We start from the raw sequence: 24,847 nt of genomic DNA on the forward strand, positions 1-24,847 counted from the left end.
ACCCGTTTCATGTGATTGATTATCACCGGGTAGCTCTTGATGAAAATATAGAATACACCGAATGACCGGAACGAATCATTGACCAGCAAGTGAAACAATTGAGAAGCAAGTCCATCCCAATGGTAAAAGTGGAATGAAAAGAACACTATGGGACGGATGCCACATGGGAAAAGGAGGATGAAATGCGACTGCACTATCCACATTTTTTTCCCGACAAAGGTAAAATAAGTTTGGGGGACCAAACTTCTTAAAGGGGGGAAGTGTCATGCCCCTAAACTCGTCCCTAAAAGTTCGGGCATGACCTATGCAGAAACGGACACTTAACCTGATATACATAATATATGGGGCCTGAACGGAAGCATTTAATAGTACAAAGTAACATAGAATAACATCCATTGAGCTAAAACTAACATGCCAGGATCACATACGTGAGAGCCATTTATCTATAACATACCCATACACATAATGGAGCGTATAACCAAACATTGGTAAAGAAAGGGGTCATATACATACATTTTAACCTTAGGTAAATAATTAAAGTGCAAGCCAAAATCTTAACAACACTCCACATAAATGCATGGGCTTGGTCTGGGAGCCTGGGCATACTGAGGTTGACAACTGAAGGGTGAGCTTTAAGGGTTAGGACGGACTCCCAAAGCGATTACCTACAGAACGGACATAATACAAGGTGAGCGAAGCTCAATGAATAACAGTACATAACAATTCAATACTCAATGTGAATTATAACACATTTTAATGCATACATAACTAAGAGGGCATAAGGTTAATTGATTCTGTACTAATTTCATAACGGCCTTAGGCCCAATCTTGAAACATAATGTCTTGAAACATAACGGCTTGATGCCTCTGAACAGAGTGGCATAAAGCCCTTGACTATAGTAGCATTAAAATTTTAAACATGTTGGCATATAGCCCTTGAACTTATGGCATGAAGCTCTTAAACATGTTGGCATATAGCCCTTGAACATATTTGTATGAATTCAAGAGGTGTCTCACACGGATTCTAGACGTGACTCCCATCGTAGCACTTAGTTCCGTGTAGCACTTTGTTTCATATCATAACAACTTATACGGAATGGCCATAGGCCTCATAACTTTCACAACAGAATAGCTTTTAGCCTCATAACTTTCACATATGTATGGACTCAAGAGGTGGCTCGCCTTGCAGCACTTTGTTCCATACTAGAAATACAGAATGGCCACTGGCCTAATAGATCATACAGAATGGCATAGGCCCAGATTGGCTTTAAGTCTAGTTCATATATGTATGGACTCAAGAGGTGTCTCACATGGACTCTAGAGGTGGCTCACAATGTTGCACTTAGTTCCAAGTAGCACTTTGTTCCATACCAGTAATTAACTGGTTTTACAGACCAACCATACATATCATGTCATGTTATAAACGGAAACAAATTCATACATATGCATTATGCTTGAATCACATACAGAAATTAGAATTCATACTTAATTATACCTGTCACTTCAATAGCGCTAACAAGTCAATATATAGCATTCTTGTTAGTTCCATAAAGGAATTCCTCGGTACTACGAACTTGTAACATCCTTGAACTTGTAACATACGTGAACCACGGTATTATTACCCTCGGGTAAGGGCCTTGTGCTAAGGATGCCTTGAATACCTTTATATAAATGAACAATCATTCAGTGATTCAAAACGTAACATGTTAGAAAATAGGGCGTTTCTTGTCATATCATGTTATTATCGTACGCTTAACAAAGATAGAATAATTCACATTCTCATGAGGGTTATATAAAAATGTTAAACTTTTGCCCTTATGTCGTGGTTTCATAGCTTTCCAATTATTCTGATTTTTCGAAGGTGCCTACCCTTGACAACCTATAACTGTCTCATATTTACTCAAAATCCGTTCTTCAAGAATGAATATAATTTCTCTTTATTCCTTAAGAAATGGCATAGTTCACTTGATCTATTAATCAGTAGCACATAGAAGCATACACCTTTGTTTGATCGTTCGTATGTGTTAACATAGTTGACTTCTGATTAGCAGAGTACTCATGGTAACCGTTACATCATTCACATGAGTTAACATAGTTAACTTAAGTCTAACAGGACATTCCTGATAATTATTAACAGAAGGTAAGCATGTTGTACAGATTGAATGATATCAGAGATGCGTGAATACCATGGTTCCATAGTACTTATACGTTCCCTTGGTTCGTCATGAATCACTATAGCTATCTTGCAAATAACGTTAGTATTCTTTATCAACAGTAAATAAAATGCACTGCGCAATAATGCCCTTAGATTTTCCAATCAACATACGGTTAACATCATTACATGCAAGGAACATAATGTTAACAATAAGAATCATTAACGATAATTGAATGTACGACTACCATACTACAACTCACAGTGCTACAACGGAGTGCTTGACCCTCCTGGAGTGTGCCCTGTACACATACATAACTTAGTCATTAGTTCTTTTTCTTTCTTAATTCAGTTCCTGCTTCATTTTACTTTGAATGAATTTATAGACATCTTAGGGACATCAAACACCTATTTCAAAAATACTAGAGGGTTAAGCACGCGAAATGGAGCAAAACATTTTCCATCCCCATAAAGAAACCCCAATAAATCATCCTCTTGAGTTGAATGACTAAACAAGCCCACTAGGAATTTAATAAAATGATTTAAGATTAAACCCATTTTGGAAACTCTACATTTTAAATCACAAAAACCAAAATCAACATGATTCAACATGATTCGACTCAACACCATTAAATATAATTCAAGAGGAATTCTTAAACCCCATTTCAACATTCCATAATCGAGTTTATGTCATCAACATCATTAATAAATCATTTCCCCCAATTTTATTTCTCATTATAACATGATTTACAATGCTTATAACAAAGTTCATTCGCAAATTTTAAACATAATTTTCAAATATAACCAAATTCCAATTAAACTTGTACACATATAATTCAACCTACTGATTTCATGATTCTACTTTCAATTTGGGCCGAATCATTGATTATCATCATGAATCAACCTAGGGTTTCTAGAAAACCTAGAAATTTCAAGAAAAAAATTTTAAACTTCTGAACCCAATACTTCTTATTCCAACTTTCCCATTGATTATACACCTAGGGTTCATAATCCATCATTTTAACCCATCAATTGAACTTCCAAGCTCTCAAACTCTAAACCCCCAATTCTCATAATGTACACTATATGCTCAAAATGTGGGTTTTACATGTATATAATCAAAACACCACAGATTTATCTATTTATGGAAGTATTGAAAAAGAGCTAGAACCCCTACCTCAAGAATCAATCAAAAGAACGAAGCTTTGATGAGACTCCTTCGCAAATCCAAGTTCCAATCGGTTGAAAATGTTGATCTTCTCTTGTTCTCCATCCTTAATGCAAGAACCATGGTGGATTGTTGATAAACGTGGAGGAAATCAAGGTTTTGGGGGCTAGGGTTTCGGACCAAGAATGAGAGGAAAGAGGAGGGGAAAAGAAAATGTGAGAAATGATCTAAAAGTCCCATTTTTAAGCTGTTGAACTCGCGACATCTGCTCGAGCATTTCTATTCTCGCTCGAGCGTACCTGCTTCCAGCACAGATTTCAAAACTTCGAACAGGTGTAACGTTCCCATCCGGACTCCGTTTTAGGTCATTCTTGTGTCCAAATTGAAGCCCCGAAAATAAGCCTTCCAATGGTTGTAACCTCACATCCAAATTCAACGTGTGGAAAAAGAAAAAGACAAATGAGTGATGGATGATCGCAGGATGATTATTTGAATTAAAGTTTTTAGTCCAATCTTACTTTACCATCATTTTACCACCTCAATCAATACCCCAAAATAAATAAGGAGGTTCCAAATACACTAATAAAAAAAAATGCCACAAAAGACCCACGTGCTTCAGAAATCCGCTCGAGCGTCTAACCTTGCGCTCGAGCTCTCAGACCAACAAAGCCGTCTGCTCAAGCAGCCACTTCTACGCTCGAGCAGGAATTTACAACTCTCAGAATCTCAGGCAGCCTAAAAAAAATGATGGGGGCCTCACAAGTCCGCTCGAGCGTTAACTCCCCCGCTCGAGCGGAAGGAAAAATTTTGAGATCATCACAATAAGCATATAAATATGCATAATGAGGGACAGAAATATACCGGGAACACATGCAAGGGTTGGGTTATTACAGGAAGACTGTGATAACCCTACTCCGTATTATGCTAATTAATATTAATTACGAATGTGATTATGTGTTTGATATGATTATGAGTGCCATTTATATGAATATATGTGGTTTTGATTTTCTATCTGTTCATCGTAGGAATATCTGTTCAACTTATTGTTATGAACTGAAAATTTAAGGCCTTATCGGCCACAGAAACCGAAATTGACTGCGCCATTGTGATTAGTGTAAATTTTAGAGCCTGTCGTGAAATTTAATTGAAAATTGATTCGGATCAAATTAAATAGATTAAATTGATGTAATAGTGCTCAATTAATTAGTATTAATAATTGTGGTTAAGAGAGCTTGTATAAAAGGGGCCAATATACACTTATATTCATTATTTTGAGCTCAAATCAGATTTTGCTCTCTAGAGAGAGAGAGAACCAAACTTAGAGAGAAAGGGAGCTCAAATTGAAGGTTTGATCAAGAGGCTTGAGAATCTTGAAGATAAACTCAAGAATTAACCATAATTTGGAAGATTCAAGCTTCTAGGTGAGTAATTGGTTATGATTTCCTAAGTTTGAGGTTGTAATTTTGTGAATTCAAGTTAGATGATCATCTAGAGCTTGAATTGAAGTTGATATGTTCATGCATGCATAGAATTATCATGAATCGGCAAGAATTGTATAATCTATCATGTAGCTTGTTAATTATGAAAAATTGAGTTGTTGGATCATACATCCAAGCATGATTTGGATGAATTTTATGTGTGTAAGCATCACTTGAGCCATTTGAAATGGAATTGGAGTTAAAAGATTGCATGCATGTTTGATTAATGGAGACATGGAGTTAATATGAAGTTGGATACACATGTTTTGAAACTATGAAGAGAGATGTTGGTTAATTTGAGAATTTGATCATGGTTTTGAATAATTGGTCCCCAATCTCCTATGCTCTCATGCTATGTATGCATTTCTCATGTTTTTGGTACCTAAATTCGAGCTTTGGAGCCTTTGAATATCAAGTTTGAGCCTCAAGAACAATTCTGGATTTTCCAGAATTTGGCATGTCCGTTCGAGTGGGGAAAGCGCCACTCAAGCGGGAAATACGAGCTCCCAGAACTTTTTGCTGACATGGATGTCCGCTCGAGCAGGTATGTTCACGCTCAAGCGGGGAGCCATGTAGTGTGACCTTCAGCTCGAGCGTCCAAATTCACACTCGAGCGTAAAAATGAGGCAACCAATACTTTTGTAGACCATGAGGTCCCGCTCGAGCGGCGGAACCCACGCTCGAGCAGGGATCCCTGTTTTTAGAAAATTTGTAAAGGTGTTCTGTGTTTCATTTTCCGTTCTCTTTCACTTCTAAGTACTCTTAGGCATGCATTGAGCATTATGAATGAATTAAAAGGATAAGAAAGAAGCCTAAGAGGGATGTATGAATTAAGAATGGATTGAATCATTTGTGACCCATATGTGTTATGTAATGTGTAGGGTCGAGCTCAAAGGTGAATCCACCGGCAAGACACTGTGAGTAATATCTTAATAAAGATATTTTGAAGTATGTTATTTGTCCAATTACTTATTTCCTTATAAGTCTTGTAAGTTTGTTAATTTGTATTGTGGACAAATGTTTGCTATGCCATATGGATGGGCCAAAGGCCGTCTGACACAAATGAATGGGTCAGAGGTTGTATGACATGAATGAATGGGCCAGAGGCCGTATGACATGAATGGATGGGCCAAAGGCCGTCTGACATGAATGAATGGGCCAAAGGCCGTCTGACATGAATGGATGGGCCAAAGGCCGTCTAACATGAATGAATGACCCAAAGGTCGTATGATATGAATGGACGGGCCAAAAGCCGTATGACATGAATGATTGGGCCAAAGGCCGTTGGCTATGAAAGAGTTGGGCCCTAGGCCGTTTGATGCGTTTGGAACTGCAGTCACTTGACCTAGATATATATATGTTAGATAGAAATATGAATTGGACCCAAGGTCATCTGACATATGTTATTTTGAATACCGTACATATATCTTCTTTATTTGACATTATTCACTGGGCTTTTGCTCACGCTCATTCATGTGTCTGTAGGTGAGCCAAGGGAGGTCCAAACCCAGCCTCAGTGAAGTTTGTGTGAAATAGTCAAGGTTTTGAAGAGTCAGCCCAAATGTCTCACGCATGAGACTTGTCTTCACCTTTTTTGTTCTTTTGATGTGGTTTGTTATATCGGCGAAAATGTTGGATCACTTTTGTATATAAACTTTAGGTTTGACTAACTTAGACTTAAATGATCCTGTATGTACAGAAATTTGTGTTACTACATATTTTGATGTGAGTTATTAACATGTATGTGTATGGATTGTTATGTTGTTCCATGTAAACACGGCTCTATGGACAAAAGTTGAAATTGCTTCTGTTTGGCCCCTTTACTCTAAGGAGTTATGTCCTGTTTGGTTTGAGGTCGTAGGTAATCCCTTGATTACTGACCGGTTATGTCCTTAACCCATAGGGGCGGGTTCGGGTCATGACAGTTATTGTATCTCAGCATTGCATGCTTTATAAAAAGAGAGATAAACTGTTTGATCATGAGCATGGCATGAGCGTGCTCCTCTTTAGTCATGTCATGGTCCATATGATGTGTGGCATATCTCTACTCGGTTATGGCTCACCCTATAAGGGAAATCATTTCAGGTACAGGTGATATGCCTCCGCCAAGGCACTGACTTAGGAGGACTCGGAGCTAAGGCTCCATTTTTGTTTTATTGTTATTTGTTGAATCAAAGCCCAGGATTGTATTTGCGTTGAGTTGAAACTCCATTTTGTGTAACCAAGAATGTTCTTGGATAAATTTGTAAGCCCGTAGGGCACTTATTATTTGTTTGGCTTCCATTTCATACTTGTTGTAAAATGCATGCTTGGGATTGGAATTGGGGCATTGAGATGTGAACAGCATGTGTGAGACCATGAAATATCCTCTCACATGGATTGTCGAGAACCAACGAAGAGATGAACTTGTTTCTTATATACCTGCAAAGATGAGCATGATCGGCACCACCCAGCCGGGGTTGCCGGCCGGAGGCACTCCAATGGTGAAGTCAGTCACCTGTTAAGCCGAATGAAAGTGTAGAAAGTGTAGAGTGCTTGGTGTGTAGTGTAGGGAAAGAGAACATACCTTCCACTTGGGATGGCCCCTCCTTTATAGAGATGGGGGGTGTAATATTTGTTTGAGCTGGACCCATTGTAGGCTTTGTTTGGGTTAGGCCCAATAAGCTAGTACCTATATTTTTCTGGCTCCCACAATTGCCCCAAACCTTTCGTTGTCTTTGGTAGAAGGAATGAGAGTTTTTATTGCCGAGTTATGCTGTTCAAATAGATGTTAGGTCGTTTGACAAAGAATACATTTGATAAATGAATACCATAAATGAATGAATGGTTGGATGAATGCATGTATGTATGAATGTATGTACAAATATTTGAATATAGAGGAGAGAAGTGAGCAAAAGCCCAATGAGTAATACTATTTCTATAACGATGGGTCACGGTATTATAACCCCCGGGTAAGGGTGTAGGTCGCGGTATTATAACCCCAAGCAAGGGTGTGGTATATTGTCGAGTGCAAAGATTGCTTCCAAATATGGACTTTCGTGCCGAGCTAGAAAATATTTCTATAGGCCGAGCACGGAAATGATTGCCTGAACCAAATAAGATAGATTAAATAAGGTAGAAATATCAGTTAAAAATTGGACCACGGTATTATTACCCCCGGGTGAGGGTGTAGACCTGCGGTATTATAACCCCCGGGTGAGGGTGTAGGCCGCGGTATTCTAACCTCCAGGCATAGGTGTAGGCCGCGGTATTCTAACCTCCGGGCATAACTATAGGCTTTTGCTAAGGGCGTTCCGTGCCGAGTGAGAAGATTACGCTATACTTAGAGACTTTGCTGATTTTAAGTGGCGACCAAGTGCCAATATGGCAAGGACTTTTGAATAATGCATCCTGTCAGTGATGGCCAGTACCGAATCAGAAAGACTATTGCTCCACTTGTAAGGAATGGCCAAATAGATATTAGGCCGACTGTTTAATTGCCGAGTAAATTGAGCCAATTAGCATTGCTCGGTTTGTGTTTAGTCCAATGTAGACTTGCCTCATTGCTTTCGAATGACAGGCATTAGTCAGAAGGAATACAGATTGGAGTTGCCCCATTGCCCTATGTCGCAAGGAAAATTCGGCTTTGGTAAAATGACGGCACGTAAAAATATGCTAATTGTCGACTGTGAAGTGTGTAATGTATTGCCCCAAAACTGGCAGTTGCTTCGAGCTGTGTGACAAGGAGAGGGAGTTTGTAACTCAAGTAAATGTCATTGTAATGTTTTGATCAAGTTGGCTAAGTATGCATGTATAGCAGAGTGAAAAGCCGAATTGCCGAGTTGAGCAATGTTGCGGTTAATTGTTTTGCCGAATAATGTTGTTAGGCGTATAAAGTTGCTGAATACTGTGGCCAATGTTGCTGCATAAAGTTGATAATGCATAAAGTTGACAAATGGTGCCAAATAATCTTGCTGAGTAAAGGTGATGCACTGCCGAGTAACTAGTGCCAAAAACATCGGTGTACGTTTCATATATAATGTGATTTTTCCGAGAAGTTGGTCAGCAACACTAGGGTCAGTGTTCGTGTCGATCTTTTGGTCGGAGACTTTTCTTAGCTTCGCGGTGTGTCGACGTCCTTTCAGAGTTGGATTTGCTAAACTGGGATGGCAACGGTTGTTGATTTATTGAACTTGAGTTTCTTGTCTAACGTGTACTTGTACATTGGTTATTCGAAAGGAATAAAATTGACTTGGTCCAAAATTGCCGAATAGTCCGATTAAAATTTGAAACGGATTTCGTGCCCTCGTTTGGTGCCGAGAGGATGACCGGCTGATATGCCCCAATTGAAAAGCGGAAAGATTGACTAAGATGTCCCAATGGGAAATAAATGGCCAAGGTAATGCAATGAATGATCGGGGAAGAGAGGTGATTATTTCCTCACCCCAAGATCCTACTGTTGAAATTGCATGCCGATCGGATAGGATTTGACCGTTGATTGTGCATTTAACATTCCCGATTGGCCGATGTATTGATCTCAATATGCGACTTAGAATTTGTAGAATTAGACCGTACGGATGTGTTCAGAAGGGTCCAAATAGTTGGAAATGACTATGGGATCGCTATAATCGGACTCTTGATGTCGTAGTTGTAGCCAAAAATAGAATTGATGGCTTAGATCGGGGTGAGAAGAGTGCTCGGCGAAGCACTGGATACTTGCTCCTATATTGCTAAGTTAGACGGCTTGCCTTGGATGCCTAGCAAAAATTAAAAAGAAAGTTGTTGCTTGTTCTTGGAGTGAAAAGATTGTGTTGTTATGACAGGATGTAACTTAGCCACAATGCATGGAATATTTCCTAGGTTGGCCAACTTAAGTCGTTTTCTCCAGCAGAATGGTGATATCTTCGCCAAACTTTGATGAGCTCGTACGGCTTCGTTTTAGCTCCGATTTTGACGCGGTTTGTGGCGTTGGACTCATCTTGATGAGGACCTCACATTAGTATAGTCAAAGCTTGAGTTTGATAAGGCTGATTTCTAGACATTTAGTTGGTTTCGCAACTGTCGGCGGCCTTCGGTTAGTTCGTGGCTTTATTAGTCGGTGTTTGTGACTCCGTTAGTCGACGTGAACCTACTAGTAGGCCACCAAATTCTTGCTCGCATGAAAAAATGTAGACCCACTTGCTAGAGAGAGAAATTGGGTATGTAGACGGTGTCGGCGACACTTTTGCTGGCTGAAGCAATTGGTTCTTGGCATTGTAGTTCAAGAGGTTGTCTTCGAGAGATGAATTAATAAATGGGCAAAGGCCGTGATTGAATGGTCGTTTAGTGTGGAATGGTTGCCGAGTAGTGCGAAGGTTTACGCGTGGACATGCCGAGTAAACTCTGCCAATTACGCCGCCAGAACTAGGTTGTAGAGATGTCGAGTTGTGTTGTACCGATGGGCAGCTTGGGTGACTTGTACTGATGCCGAGAAAGGTGGAAGAGATACTGAGTAGCCTTATACGAGGTATGGCACCGCCGAGCAGCTTTGCAGATTTGCCGAGTAATCTTCTATGAGTTGGAGTACGAATAAGGTTGATGAATTGATGATGGCCCAAATGGTGCAAAGCTATCACGACCCAAACCCGCCCCTATGGGTTTAGTACCGTAACCGGCCAGTAATCCGTGATTACCAAAGGCCTGCTTAACAGTAATAACAGTAATATAGAGTACAGGGGCTGGTGGAAGCCAAAACAGTAATAAAAGATGTCCAATGAGCTATGACAGTCTGTATGCAAAAAGACTTTTCATACATATTCACATTGAGAACCAAAACAGTATGTACATACACCATATACAAGCATTCGGGTTAGGGACCAAATCCGTACCATAACAGTACAATACAAGTCTATACAGTATTACAAAACAGAGACAGAAGGGTGAACTGAGACACCCCAAAAAGCCTAAGCTTGAACACACTTGGAACCTCGCAGTGAGGCACGTTGGTTGGCTTGACAAAAAAGGAGTTTAACCCAACCCTCCTAGCTCCGATCCGGTGCCTGGACACCTACATATATATATATATATAAACAGTAAGCTAAAGCCCAGTGAATAACAGTTGTGTAAAGAGGTTAAGAATGAATGTCCTCCTTTCAGTATTTAAAACAGTCATTTGAACAGTATATCAGTTATTCGATCATAGCAGTCGTAAGTGGTACATCCAATAGCAAACAGTACAGTAGGTCTTAACAGACCGAACAGTCAGTTGATGGCCATCATATCAGTAAACAGTAGTGGTTCCAAACATGGGAACCGAATGAGATCTCTGTCACAGTAGCAGTACAGTACAGTAACAGTAAATTGCTATGGATGCCACGAATGCAGTTCGCAAATAGGACAAGCATTCATTTAGTAAGAAATATCATTTCAGAAAGCAGTACAGTTGATCATTCAGAAAATATTCATGATTGAATATATATCTTTACAACATTATTACTCACAGAGTTCTAGGTTACAGATAGGCTAGTGAGCGTCCTTGAATGCCAACCCTACACAGTTATAGAACGAACACACACTAAGTTACACACTTGGCGATCAATGACTTAGTCCCTATCTTGACTCGGTCTGGTTCTACAGCAATATCCTCATTAAGATGCCTTAAACAAGGTCTAGGAATGCCTATGATGAAATGAGGATGCAAAGATGTACTTTAAAACACTTATCAAAATTTTCAAAAAACAGGGGTCTCGCTCGAGCGTGGCTTTCTACGCTCGAGCGGACATGCAGACAAAGGAGCTCTGCTCGAGCGTGACTTTCCTCGCTCGAGCGGACTGCAAAAGTACTGGATGCATGAAATTCACGCTCGACGGGCGCTCGACCCCCGCTTGAGCGTGAGACACAAGTCCTCACTCGAGCGTGCATTCCCTCGCTCGAGCGGACTATAAACACATGCAAAGTACTGGATACACACATTTCATGCTCAAGTGTTACTTTCCCCGCTTGAGCAGACTGCATGAATTCAGAGTGTATGCTCGAGCGTAGATCCAAAATCTGGAATTTCTAGATTTGTCTCCAAGCATGAAACTTAACATTTAAAGCATCAAATTCGATCCTTTTGGGCTAATTTTCTGGAAAACACTTTAAAACTCATAATATGACTTGTTTCAAAGATTAATTTGCAAAATCAAAGCCCAAAGGTAGTTCAATTGAACACCATTTTTAAATAAACTTCAAGAACAAGCTCAAACATAACATGCATGAATTTAATCAACTTCAAAGCTTCCAATACATGATCAAATGAGTCAAAGCTTCCAAAAACATGATGAATTCATGGACCATAACCCAAATATGGACATGCATGTGAGGATTCTATGAAAACAACCTCAAAATTCAAGAATGTAAACATGCATGCATGATTTAAGCTTCAACTCAACATTTTGAACCACTTCTAGACTCTACTCACCAAACTGCCATGAAACATGCAAGATACAACTTAAATACAATTTCAAGAAGATGATTCTCCTGCCTTAGGTCCTCAATTTCAAGTCTAGAAGCTCAATTATGCAATCTACTCTTCAATTCTTCTAATTTTCCAAGCAAATCTTGAAGAACTCTATTTTCTCCTATCTCTCTTTCTCTCTAGTCGGTTTTGACTCCAAGAATGAACGAGAATGATGGATCAAAGGCTTCAAGACAATGTTGTAGATAGTGGCCCATTAATGGCAAAAGGGTAATTAAAGCAACTAATGTGATTTAGCTTATTTAATCCAATTTAATCATATACCAAATCAAATTTCAACTAAATTTACCATAAAATCACATTAATTCTAATTAACGCAAAACACTAATCAATTCCAGATTCGGCCGCCGATGAGGCCTTCAATTTACAGTTCGAAACTTAAAACATGAACAGATAAATCAATGACAAACATATAAGTAATGCATTTAACATAACACATTCATGCAATCAGTTTAGGATTTCATCCTAATCAGTTACTTATCATGTTCAGCCATAGTTTAGCAATAATCAGTGGTGAGGGTTGTCACAGTCTCCCCTCCTTACAAAGAGTTTGGTCCTCCAAACTCGAATTACCTTCATTTTAGAAGAACACTGGATCCAGAGGGAACAGTTCGGGATATCTCTTGATCGTATCGTATTCCCCTTCCCAAGTGGCATAAATGCCACCATGGTTTTGCCAATCAACTTTCACTAATGGAATTTCTTTGTTCCTTAACTTCTTGATCCGTCGGTTTACAATCTGAATAGGCCGTTCTTCATAAGTGTAGTCGTCACTTAGCACTACACGGGTAGGCTCAATCACATGGAAGGGATCCCGGAGGTAATCCCTCAACATTGAAATATGGAACACGTTATGCATATGCTCCATTTCAGTAGGAAGCGCTACTTGATACGCCACCAGATTAATCTTTTCAATAATCTCGTACGGTCTGACATATCTCGGCGCTAACTTGCCTTTAACCCCAAAATGAGTCTGCCTTTCATCGGTGTCACTTTAACAAAAACGTGATCACCTACTTCATATTCTCTGTCTCGCCTTCGGACATCCGCATAACTTTTCTATCGGCTTTGTGCGGTTTTCAATCTTTGCTGAATCAGTTTCACCTTTTTTGTGGTTTCCTGTACAATCTCAAGCCCAAGCAAAGGCCCATCTCCAACTTCTACCCAGCAGATAGGAGATCGACATTTCCTGCCATATAAAGCCTCGAAAGGCGCCATACCAATGCTTGAATGAAAACTGTTGTTGTAGGCGAATACAGCCAATGGTAAGTGGCTTTCCCAATTTCCCTGAAAATCAAGGACACACATTCTCAGTAAATCCTCCAGAGTCTAGATGGTTCTTTCTGACTGGCCATCTGTCTGAGGATGGTATGCACTACTTAGTCTCAGTTCAGTACCCAATGCTGTCTATAGGCTTTGCCAGAATCACGATGTAAACTTCGAGTCCCTATTAGAAACAATGGACACATGCACACCATACAATCTAACAATCTCATCGATATAGAGTATAGCCAATTTGTCTTCATTATAAATTGTTTTGATAGGTAAGAAGTGAGCAGATTTAGTCAGTCTATCAACAATAACCCAAATTGAGTCCATACCTTTACTGGAGCGAGGTAAACCAACAATGAAATCCATAGTGATATGTTCCCATTGCCACTCCGGTATGGGTAAAGACTGCAGTAAGCCTGCAGGTCGTTGATGTTCATCTTTAACTTGTTGGCAATGAAGACATTTCGATACAAAGTCAGCAATCTCTTTCTTCATTCCTGGCCACCATAAATTCAGTTTCAAGTCTTGGTACATTTTCGTATTTCCAAGATGGATAGACAGTTTTGAATTGTGGCCCTCTTGCAAAATTCTTCTTTTCAGTTCAGAATCACTCGGTACACATAACCTTCCCTGAAATTTCAATATGTTGTTTTCAAATTTGAAACCCGGCCTCGGTTTAGATTCTCGTTCATCGATGATCTTCTTCAAGAAGTCATCCTGTTGCTGTTTCTCTTTAATCTCTTCAATAAGTGCCGGTTGAGCAGAAATAACAGCTACTGTTCCACTTCGTTCACGCAAAACAATCTCAACTTCAAATTTTTTAAGGTCACATAGCAATTCTTTTTGCCAGTGAGTAAACAGGCTAAATTTTCGATCGATTTCCGACTCAATGCATCGGCAACAGTGTTAGCTTTTCCTAGATTGTACAAAATTTGTAAGTCACAGTCTTTTATCAGTTCTAACCATCTTCGCTGCCTCATGTTCAGTTCTTTCTGTGTGAAGATGTACTTCAAACTCTTGTGGTCTGTATACACCTCACATGTTGCCCCACAAAGGTAGTGACGCCAGATTTTCAATGCAAATACTACTGTAGCAAGTTCCAAATCATGGGTCGGGTAGTTCTTTTCATGTGGTCTCAGTTGTCGGGAAGCATACGCAATCACTTTACCATTCTGCATTAAAACACATCCCAAACCCTTATAAGAAGCATCACTAAGTATAGTATAACCATTCGTACCTGAGGGTAGGGTAAGAACCGGTGCAGTCATAAGTCGAGTCTTTAACTCTTGAAAGCCTGATTCTCTCTGTTCGGTCCAGTCGAATGATATCCCCTTTTGGGTCAATTGAGTCAGTGGTAGGGCAATTTTGTAGAAGTCCTTGATAAACCTTCTGTAATACCCGGCTAAGCCTTGAAAACTTCGAACTTCGGTAACTTTTGTCGGTCTAGGCCAATTCACTACTGCTTCAATTTTCTGCGGATCAACTAAAATTCCATCCTTACTGATTACATGTCCCAAAAACATAACATTGTCAAGCCAAAATTCACATTTTGTCAGTTTAGTATACAGTTTATGTTCTCTTAGGGTCTGTAGGGCAGTTCTCAAATGACGTTCGTGTTCTTTCGTGCTTTCGGAATAAATCAAAATGTCATCTATGAAAACAACTACAAATTCATCTAGGAATGGTTTGAAAATTCTGTTAATAAGATCCATAAATGCAGCAGGTGCATTGGTAACTCTGGAAGGCATAACTAAAAATTCATAATGTCCGTACCTCGTTCGAAAGGCAGTCTTTTCAATGTCCCCTATCTTGACTTTCAACTGGTGGTATCCAGATCTTAGGTCAATTTTGGAGAACACTTGAGCACCCTGTAACTGGTCAAATAAATCATCAATACGAGGCAATGGATTTTTATTTTTCACTGTTACCTTGTTCAATTCACGGTAGTCAATGCAAAGTCTCAATGAGCCGTCTTTCTTCTTTACAAATAAAACTGGGGCGCCCCATGGCAAAGTATTGGGCCTGATGAACTTCTTATCTAACAACTCTTGTAGCTGAACTTTCAGTTCTTTCAATTCAGTCGGTGCCATTCTGTAAGGAGCTTTAGATACTGGTTGTGTACTCAGAATCACATCAATGGTGAACTCAATCTCCCTATCAATCAAATCCCCTAGAAAATCATCTGGAAAAACATCTGGGAATTCTCTAACTATAGGAATACTGTTCACATTAGTTTAGCATCAGTAGGTACAGTCAATACACAATACAGATACCCTTTACACCCCTTTTTAATCAGTTTAAAAGCTTTCATGGATGAGATCAGATACGGGGGAGGTACTACTCCAACTCCGTTAAACACAAATTCAGGCAATCCAGGTGGACGGAAAACAACTTGTTTTGTTACACAGTCTATGGTAGCATGATATTTTGTTAACCAGTCCATTCCCAATAGTACATCAAAATGATCAATATTCAATGGCAGTAAATCAAAATACAAATGCGCATCTCCAACAATAATCTCACATGCAGGGTACATATAAGCACAAGTTATGGATCCCCCAGCAGGTAAAGATACAGCTAACAGATAGTTCATAGGTTCCAGTGGTCTATTTAATTTTCGCGAAAAAGCATGCGATGCATATGAATGTGTAGACCCCGAATCAATCAGAGCATATGCATTTTGAGCACAAATTGAGAGTATACCTGACACAACGGTCTCGGTATTCTGCACATCTCTCGGTACGAGTGCGAACACTCGGCCTTGCCTCATAGGCTCTTTTCCAGTAGCTTTGGGATTAGGTTTTGGTGCAACAGTTGATGCTGCGGCGCTGGCTGCAGCTTTACTATTGCCCTGAGGAACAGAAGGGCAATCTTTGACCATGTGGCCCACCTTGCCACACCTGTGACAAGCACCTGAAATTTTATAGCAAACCCCTTTATGTTTCTTACCACATTCAGAACAGGGCGATATGGAACCATTTCCCTGACTAGAACTGGTTGTTGACCCTATATTTTACTTTTTATTCAATGAACTATTCCTGTCTTTCTTAAACTTGAAGCCTCGTCTCTTACCATGCCACTCGGTCGCTAGTGTTTCAGTTTGTTTCAGTGCCTCGATGTTCGACTCATCCATTATTGCTCGGTCAAGAACATCTACATATTTCAGTAGCTTCAGAACATTGATTCTGTCAAGGATTTCAACATTAAGGTTGCCTTCAAATTTCCTGGCCTTTTTGTAATCGGTATCCACCATGTATGGTGCATATCTAGCGAGTTCAGTGAATTTCGATTCGTACGCAGCTACAGACATGGTGCCTTTTTTCATTTGTTCAAACTCAATCACTTTGCGGTCCCTAACACACTGTGGAAAGTATTTCCCAAAGAAGGCTCCCTTAAACTGAGCCCAAGTCATAATAGTGTTGGTGTCACGGACAAGCATTCACCACCTTCTGGCCTCTTCTTGTAAGGTGAAGGTAGCCAGTAGCACTTTGTGTGCTTCAGAACATGGAAAGACTTCAAACAATTTCTCGGTCTCTAGGACCCATGCTTCAGGCTTTAGCGGTTCGAGGCCTCCTTGGAATGATGATGGTTTCATTTTACTGAACTTCTGCGTTAGAGCAATTATGTCATCATTCATAATCGGTTCCGGCTGTACCAGAGGGGGTGGGGGCTGTTGGTTCTGTTGTAGCCTTAAGGCCTCAGTTAGCAGTTCAACTGTTCTTTCGAGCCTTGCCATTCTAGCCTCAGATGATTCAGGTTCATCAGCATTTCTTGCGTTATCCATTTCACTATATGCAATACGATGATAATAAATATAGGCAGTTGCATACTTAAACACATTAGCATATTAGCACATATATTCATGTCATGGCCACACACACCTTTTCAATGCTCATGCAATGCCCTAATCACTTTTCTGGGACATCCTATAGTGCATTTGGACATGTGTGTGTGGTATAACTCGTGGCTTAATATCGCTCTGATACCACTCTGTCACTACCCAAACCCGCCCCTATGGGTTTAGCACCGTAACCGACCAGTAATCCATGATTACTAAAGGCCTGCTTAACAGTAATAATAGTAATATAGAGTACAGGGGTTGGTGGAAGCCAAAACAGTAATAAAAGATGTTCATTGAGCTGTGACAGTCAGTATGCAAAAAGACTTTTCATACATATTCACATTGAGAACCAAAACAGTATCTACATACATCATATACAGGCATTCGGGTTAAGGACCAAATTCGTACCATAACAGTACAATACAAGTCTATACAGTATTACAAAACAGAGACAGAAGGGTGAACTAAGACACCCCAAAAAGCCTAAGCTTGAACACACTTGGAACCTCGCAGTGAGGCACGTTGGTTGGCTTGACAAAAAGGGAGTTTAACCCAACACTCCTAGCTCTGATCCGGTGCCTGGACACCTACATATATATATATAAACAGTAAGCTAAATCCCAGTGAATAATAGTTGTGTAAAGAGGTTAAGAATGAATGTCCTCCTTTCAGTATTTAAAACAGTCATTTGAACAATATATCAGTTATTCGTTCAGAGCAATCATAAGTGGTACATCCAATAGCAAACAGCACAGTAGGTCTTAACAGACCGAACAGTCAGTTGATGGCCATCATATCAGTAAACAGCAGTGGTTCCAAACATGGGAACCGAATGAGATCTCTGTCACAGTAGCAGTACAGTACAGTAACAGTAAATTGCTATGGATGCCACGAATGCAGTTCGCAAATAGGACAAGCATTCATTTAGTAAGAAATATCATTTCAGAAAGCAGTACAGTTGATCATTCAGAAAATATTCATGATTGAATATATCTTTACAACATTGTTACTCACAGTGTTTTGGGTTATAGATAGGCTAGTGAGCGTCCTCGGATGCCAACCTTACACAGTTACAGAACGAACACACACTAAATTACACACTTAGGGATCAATGACTTAGTCCCTATCTTAACTCGGTGTCGTTCTACATCAATATCCTCATTAAGATGCCTTAAACAAGGTCTAGGAATGCCTAGGATGAAATGAGGATGCAAAGATGTACTTTAAAACACTTATCGAATTTTTAGAAAACAAGGGTCTTACTCGAGCATGGCTTTCTACGCTCGAGCGGACATGCAGACAAAGGAGCTCCACTTGAGCGTGACTTTCCTCGCTCGAGTGGACTGCAAAAGTACTGGATGCATGAAATCCACGCTCGATGGGCGCTCGACCACCACTCAAGCGTGAGACACAAGTCCTCACTCGAGCGTGCATTCCCTTGCTTGAGCGGACTATAAACACATGCAAAGTATTGGATACACGCATTTCACGTTCGAGCGTTACTTTCCCTGATCGAGCGGACTGCATGAATTCAGAGTGTACGCTCGAGCATGGAGTTCCCCGCTCGAGCGTGGATCCAAATTCTAGAATTTCTAGATTTGTCTCCAAGCATGAAACTCAACATTTAAAGCATCAAATTCGATCCTTTTGGGCTAATTTTCTGAAAAACACTTTAAAACTCATAATATGACATGTTTCAAAGATTAATTTGCAAAATCAAAGCCCAAAGGTAGTTCAATTGAACACCATTTTTAAGTAAACTTCAAAAACAAGCTCAAACATAACATGCATGAATTTAATCAACTTCAAAGCTTCCAATACATAATCAAATGAGTCAAAACTTCCAAAAACATGATGAATTCATGGACCATAACCCAAATATGGACATGCATGTGAGGATTCTATGAAAACAACCTCAAAATTCAATGTAAACATGCATGCATGATTTAAGCCTCAACTCAACATTTTGAACCAATTCTAGACTCTACTCACCAAACTTCCATGAAACATGCAAGATACAACTTAAATACAAGTTCAAGAAGATGATTCTCCTACCTTAGGTCCTCAATTTCAAGTCTAGAAGCTCAATTATGCAATCTACTCTTCAATTCTTCTAATTTTCCAAGCAAATCTTAAAGAACTCTATTTTCTCCTATCTCTCTTTCTCTCTAGTCGGTTTTGACTCCAGGAATGAACAAGAATGATGCATCAAAGGCTTCAAGACAATGTTATAGATAGTGGCCCACTAATGGCAAAAGGGTAATTAAAGAAACTAATGTGATTTAGCTTATTTAATCCAATTTAATCATACCCAATCAAATTTCAACTAAATTTATCATAAAATCACATTAATTCTAATTAACGCAAAACACTAATCAATTCCGGATTCGGCCACCGATAAGGCTTTCAATTTACAGTTCAAAACTTAAAACATGAACAGATAAATCAATGACAAACATATAGTAATGCATTTAATAGAACACATTCAAGCAATCAGTTTAGGATTTCATCCTAGTCAGTTACTTATCTTGGTCAGTCACAGTTTAGCAGTAATCAGTGGTAAGGGTTGTCACAAAAGCCGAACAGCTCATGAAAATGCAGATTTTGTATATTCAAACTCCTGACTTTGAGCCCTTGTATCGCCCTCGTTTGAAGTCCGATTGGCCTTATTTTTGTAACGTTGGATTTGTCTTGCGGCCCAGTATTCATTTCGTCCCTCATTCGCTGCAATCTGCCATATCATGGATGTCCCCGGACCCCCTAAAGTGGACTAAAAACAAGATGTACGGTTGTGGCATATGCACTGCGCATAATATTCGGGCCGTATTCGTGACCAGATCCACTGAGCCAAGCTAGAGTGATGTTGAGAGGGTTGAATAATTGCCGAGTAGCCTTGTACGAGGTATGGCACCACAGAACAACTTTGTCGCTTTGTAGGGAAATTTGCTATGAATCTCGACACTGGCGAAGTGCACATGCAATGGCTTAAATGCTGAATAACTCTTGCCAAAATGATCTGGTCGCCTTATCTTCTTTGTCTTTGTCGAGAGCTTTGCTGGCAATGATCACTCATTGGCTCTTTGCTTATGCTGAAAATATTTCTTTATACCTTGGTCTCTTTATTTTTGCAACGTGGTTGATTGGCTATTTGATGTTGCTGAATAATTTAATTGGAGTGCTAGCGCAGAACTTGTTGCATTCAACGAAGTGGAGGGGCCCGATCTTGGTGGGTAATTTCTTGGTGCTTTACTTTGCCAAAAACCTTGCTAATAGATGAAATAAAGATACACTGTAATCATGAGGTGCATGTTGCCTTTAAGCCGTGGCATGGAGATGGCAGCGTTGCCAAGCAGATAGGATGTGTAAATGTCAGTTTTACGTGCATTTGGCGGTGCGTGTTCGGTGTTGTCTTCTCGGCATTGTTGTTCAAAAGGGCGTCGTACAAAGGGACAGGTAATTGGAACGGCCGGTGAACGCAGAATGGTTTAGTACAAAGATCCGTGTGGTCATGCCGAGTAGCCTTCTGTAAAGTTCGTCGCGGCTAGACTGGGTTGAAGAGATGCCGAACATGGTTTGCTAAACAATCTTTGTTGGAATACTAGTGATTCTAGTGTCAACCCGGCTGTCGACAAGACTTCTTTACGTATGCAACTTGCTCAGTTTTGCCGAGATTTTGGTCGGCATCAAAATGAGTCGTTCATGACAAATGAATTCTTATGTATATATATATATATATATATAGAGAGAGAGAGAGAGAGAGAGAGAGAGAGAGATTGCCTCAAACTAGCACAAATTATGAAGTAAAAACCTTAAAAATTGTTTTATAATAACTCACAGCCCTGTTGATGTTAGTTTCGTCTACAGAAAGAAAAAGTAAAAAAAGTGAAGACCAATTTTGTTTTTAACATAGGTACACAGCTACGTTAACAATCAACTGCAAGGCAAGTGTTGAGAAATAAAGAATAAATAGATAAATGGTAGACTACATATGGATTTGGCCGAGCAGTCCCATTTGTGATGCCGAAAAGATGTTGCCATCAAGAAAAGTATGAAATCCATTTTTAGAGAGAATGAAAATGTAAAAGCATATCCACATAATATGTGCTAACTACTCTTCTCAGAATGTCGAGATAGATATTAAACAAATGTTTGGACCAAATCTATGAGCATCAATATATAGTGGACCAAATCTATAAGCATAAATTCAGAAATAAGATTTTAGAATAACAAGAGAGTTGACAAACAATCCAATAAAGAGTTACTGTTGCTAAGTTGGTTGATAGACAAGCAAAATAAAGTGCCGAATTAAATGAGCCTTTCAGTTTTAACAGCTTACTTCGATCTCATTTCAATCCCGCTAAGAAGATAGTGGTGTCGAATATCCTGATTAATAAACTTTTAGAGAGAGAAAGTAAAGACCCAACTGTGGATTCCATAAAAATTGCTAGTATAGACATATGTATATCTCAAGAATTAATTATAAAATAAACTCCTTTGAGGCAAAAACTAAATAAACAATCCTGGGGTGGGTTTGGCTGAGCAACCTTTTTGATAATGCCGAAAAGAAGCTCCCACAAACATAATCTGAAACCCATTTTTAGAGAGAGAAAATGAAGATGCAAAAGTAAATCCATGAGCACTATTTTATTATAACACTTTTCATCAAGATTTACCATGAAAAAAGAAAAGAGATTCCATGGAGTTTGTCAGTACACAAAGATATATGTATACAATTCAAGAATCGATTTTACAGTAATTTTATAATAAGTTTCATCAAAGAGAAAATTCAAAGCTTGGCTGTGGCTCGTGATAACCATCAAAGTGTTGTAGAGTGTTTACTTACAGTAACATGTTTGTTGTGTTCTTTGTTGATCTTATTCAGTCTTTTCCACAGACAGCGCCAATTGTGAGACCATGAAATATCCTCTCACATGGATTGTCGAGATCCAACGAAGAGATGAACTTGTTTCTTGTATATCTGCAAAGATGAGCATGATCGGCGCCACCCAACCGGGGTTGCCAGCCGGAGGCACTCCGATGGTGAAGTCAGTCACCTGTTAAGCCGAATGAAAGTGTAGAAAGTGTAGAGTGCTTGGTGTGTAGTGTAGGGAAAGAGAACATACCTTCCACTTGGGATGGCCCCTCCTTTATAGAGATGGGGGGTGTAATATTTGTTTAGGCTGGACCCATTGTAGGCTTTGTTTGGGTTAGACCCAATAAGCTAGTACCTATATTTTTCTGGCTCCCACAACATGTATTTGGCATTTGGGATTTAATGGAAATAGATGTATGGAATAGTTAGCTATATATATGTGTTTGTCTATCAGGTGGGTTTTGTTGCATAAATAATTATACCCTACCTAATTCTCGGGGCGTTACAATTTGCAATCAGAGCGTACCAGGTTCAAATACATTGGGTACGTGGGGAGTGGTTAGTACCACAGTGGGTTTATCCTGCTTGATAGAAATATCTGTATGATAAGGTGCTATGTGATAACATGCTTATGTGATTATATGGGTATGGGGTTTGATTTCTGAGATGTTGATTGGGTCTGTGAGTTTTTGGAAGTCCAGTCAGAAGAGCACTTGATCACTGCTATTTCTGATTGGAACTCTAGCAATGTCATGGGACAATCATTATCTAGAAAGAAAATCTGTATGTGCTTATGTGACTATGTGCTTGTGTGGAATGAATTAACTATTGTCCATTGCCTTAGGACATGAGTGAGTAATTGTGACTGTGCCAATCTCGAGTGTTACCTTTATTAGGATGTCAGGACATGGAAGGGGCAGTGGCAGGCATGGTAGGCCTAGGAGGCACGAGACGCCCATACCGGATGAGATTCCGGCGCAGGAGGAGGGGACAGGGCAGGCAAATGTGGCTAAGCCAGCTAGGCAACAGGCCATGGGTGCTTTGGCATGAGAGATAGCAAGAACACTGAACATACTGAGGGCTAAGAACCTAGTACAAGCCTCAGTTGCCCCAGTTGGAGAGACATGACCACTCTTGCTAAAAAGGGAGTTCTTCCAGACCAATTCGGAGAAGCCACTAAAGGCTAATGAGTGGCTAGAGCGGGCGGTTAAGACGTTCGAGATGTTAGACATTGAGGATGACGCTCTGAGAGTGACCTTGGCATCATTTCAGCTAAAGGGAAAAGTAAGTCAGTGGTGGAAATACGCGCGAGGACGTATTTGGGTGACCTGGGAGGCCTTTGTCAACGCCTTTCAGGAGAAGTATCTGCCTACTGCTGTCAGAGAGAGGTTGAGAGAACAATTCAAGAACCTCAAACAGCTGCTTCGCACACCAGTGGCGGAGTTCGAGGCCACTTTTGCTAGTTTGTCCAGATTTGCTCCTGAGCTTGTAGCGACAGAAGAGCGCCGTTGTGTCGATTTTGAGACTCGATTGAGAGATGAGCTTGCCTACTATGTGGGCAGGTCTATGATGAGGGAGTATAGCCATCTTGTCGAGGCAGTGGCACATATGGAAACTCAGTTAGGAGCTGGAGAGAAGGAGATGAGGGGTTTTAGGCAAAAAGACCAGGAGATGAAAGGTGGGGCCCAAGACAGTAAGATCCAGAACAGTTTTACACCACAACAGTCTCATGGGGTACAGTCTAGGCATACTTTTCCAGTGCCAAGTTTAGGGGCAAGGAAAGGTGGCCAGGGAGGATTTTCTTGTTTCAAGTGTGGCCAGTTGGGTCACAAGTCCTTTTCTTTCCCACAGAAAGGGGGAGGACAGCGGTCTGCTCTGCCTTCAATCCGCCCACCGAGCCAGAGTCAGGGAAGGGGGCAGTCTTTGACTTGCTTTTAGTGTGGACAGGCAGGACACATGAAGAGGTACTGTCCACAGTTGGGTGGCACACCTGGTGCATCTGGATCGAGGCAGACTCAGAGTCACTAGCCAGCACAGTTGGCACAAGCCTCGAGGGCCACTCCGGGCGCCTCTTCGACTCAATCTGTACATCCAGTTTATGCTCCAAGAGGGAAGCAGGTGGATTAGAGACCTACTGGGCATGTGTATGCTGTTACCACGCAAGAGTTAGTGCCAGCACCTTCAGTTGTGAGGGGTACCTTTTTGTTCTGTAATTCTATTGCCAATATATTGATTTACATGGTTTTTCTTTCATTAATACTAGTCAGTGAATATAAGTGTGTTTGGATTGTTTTGCTTCATTTTTCTTTCGTTTAGCCATGATTTTGATTTAGTTCAGTATGGAATCAATATCTAGTTCAGAGTTCAAAATTCAATCATTCTCAAATTTAGTCAAACAAAATTGTTTTCAAGCTCAAAGTGTTATGCCAGTTACGCCATTGACGTGCAAAAAAAAAATGAAACTGATTTTATTAAAGTCAGGGGATGACATCCCCGATTGCAGAGACAACAACAACAACAACAAAAAAGAAAAAAAGAGAGGGATCTTGTTTTTGATGACGACCACACGCTGACTTCACTTACTCG

At 40.1% G+C, this 24,847-nt stretch overlaps 1 protein-coding gene across 1 annotated transcript; it reads left to right on the top strand.

Annotated features, from left to right (window-relative positions):
* The first annotated feature begins 23,482 nt into the window (after positions 1-23,482).
* Positions 23,483-24,199, top strand: LOC145799252 (uncharacterized). The gene has a single exon (XM_082888795.1). The coding sequence runs from the start codon at positions 23,483-23,485 to the stop codon at positions 24,197-24,199; it is 717 nt and encodes a 238-aa protein (XP_082744921.1).
* Positions 24,200-24,847: the final 648 nt, after the last annotated feature.

Source organism: Camellia sinensis, chromosome 9 (assembly GCF_055761805.1).
Source record: "Camellia sinensis isolate YWXY chromosome 9, ASM5576180v1, whole genome shotgun sequence".
NCBI classification, from domain to species: Eukaryota; Viridiplantae; Streptophyta; class Magnoliopsida; order Ericales; family Theaceae; genus Camellia; species Camellia sinensis.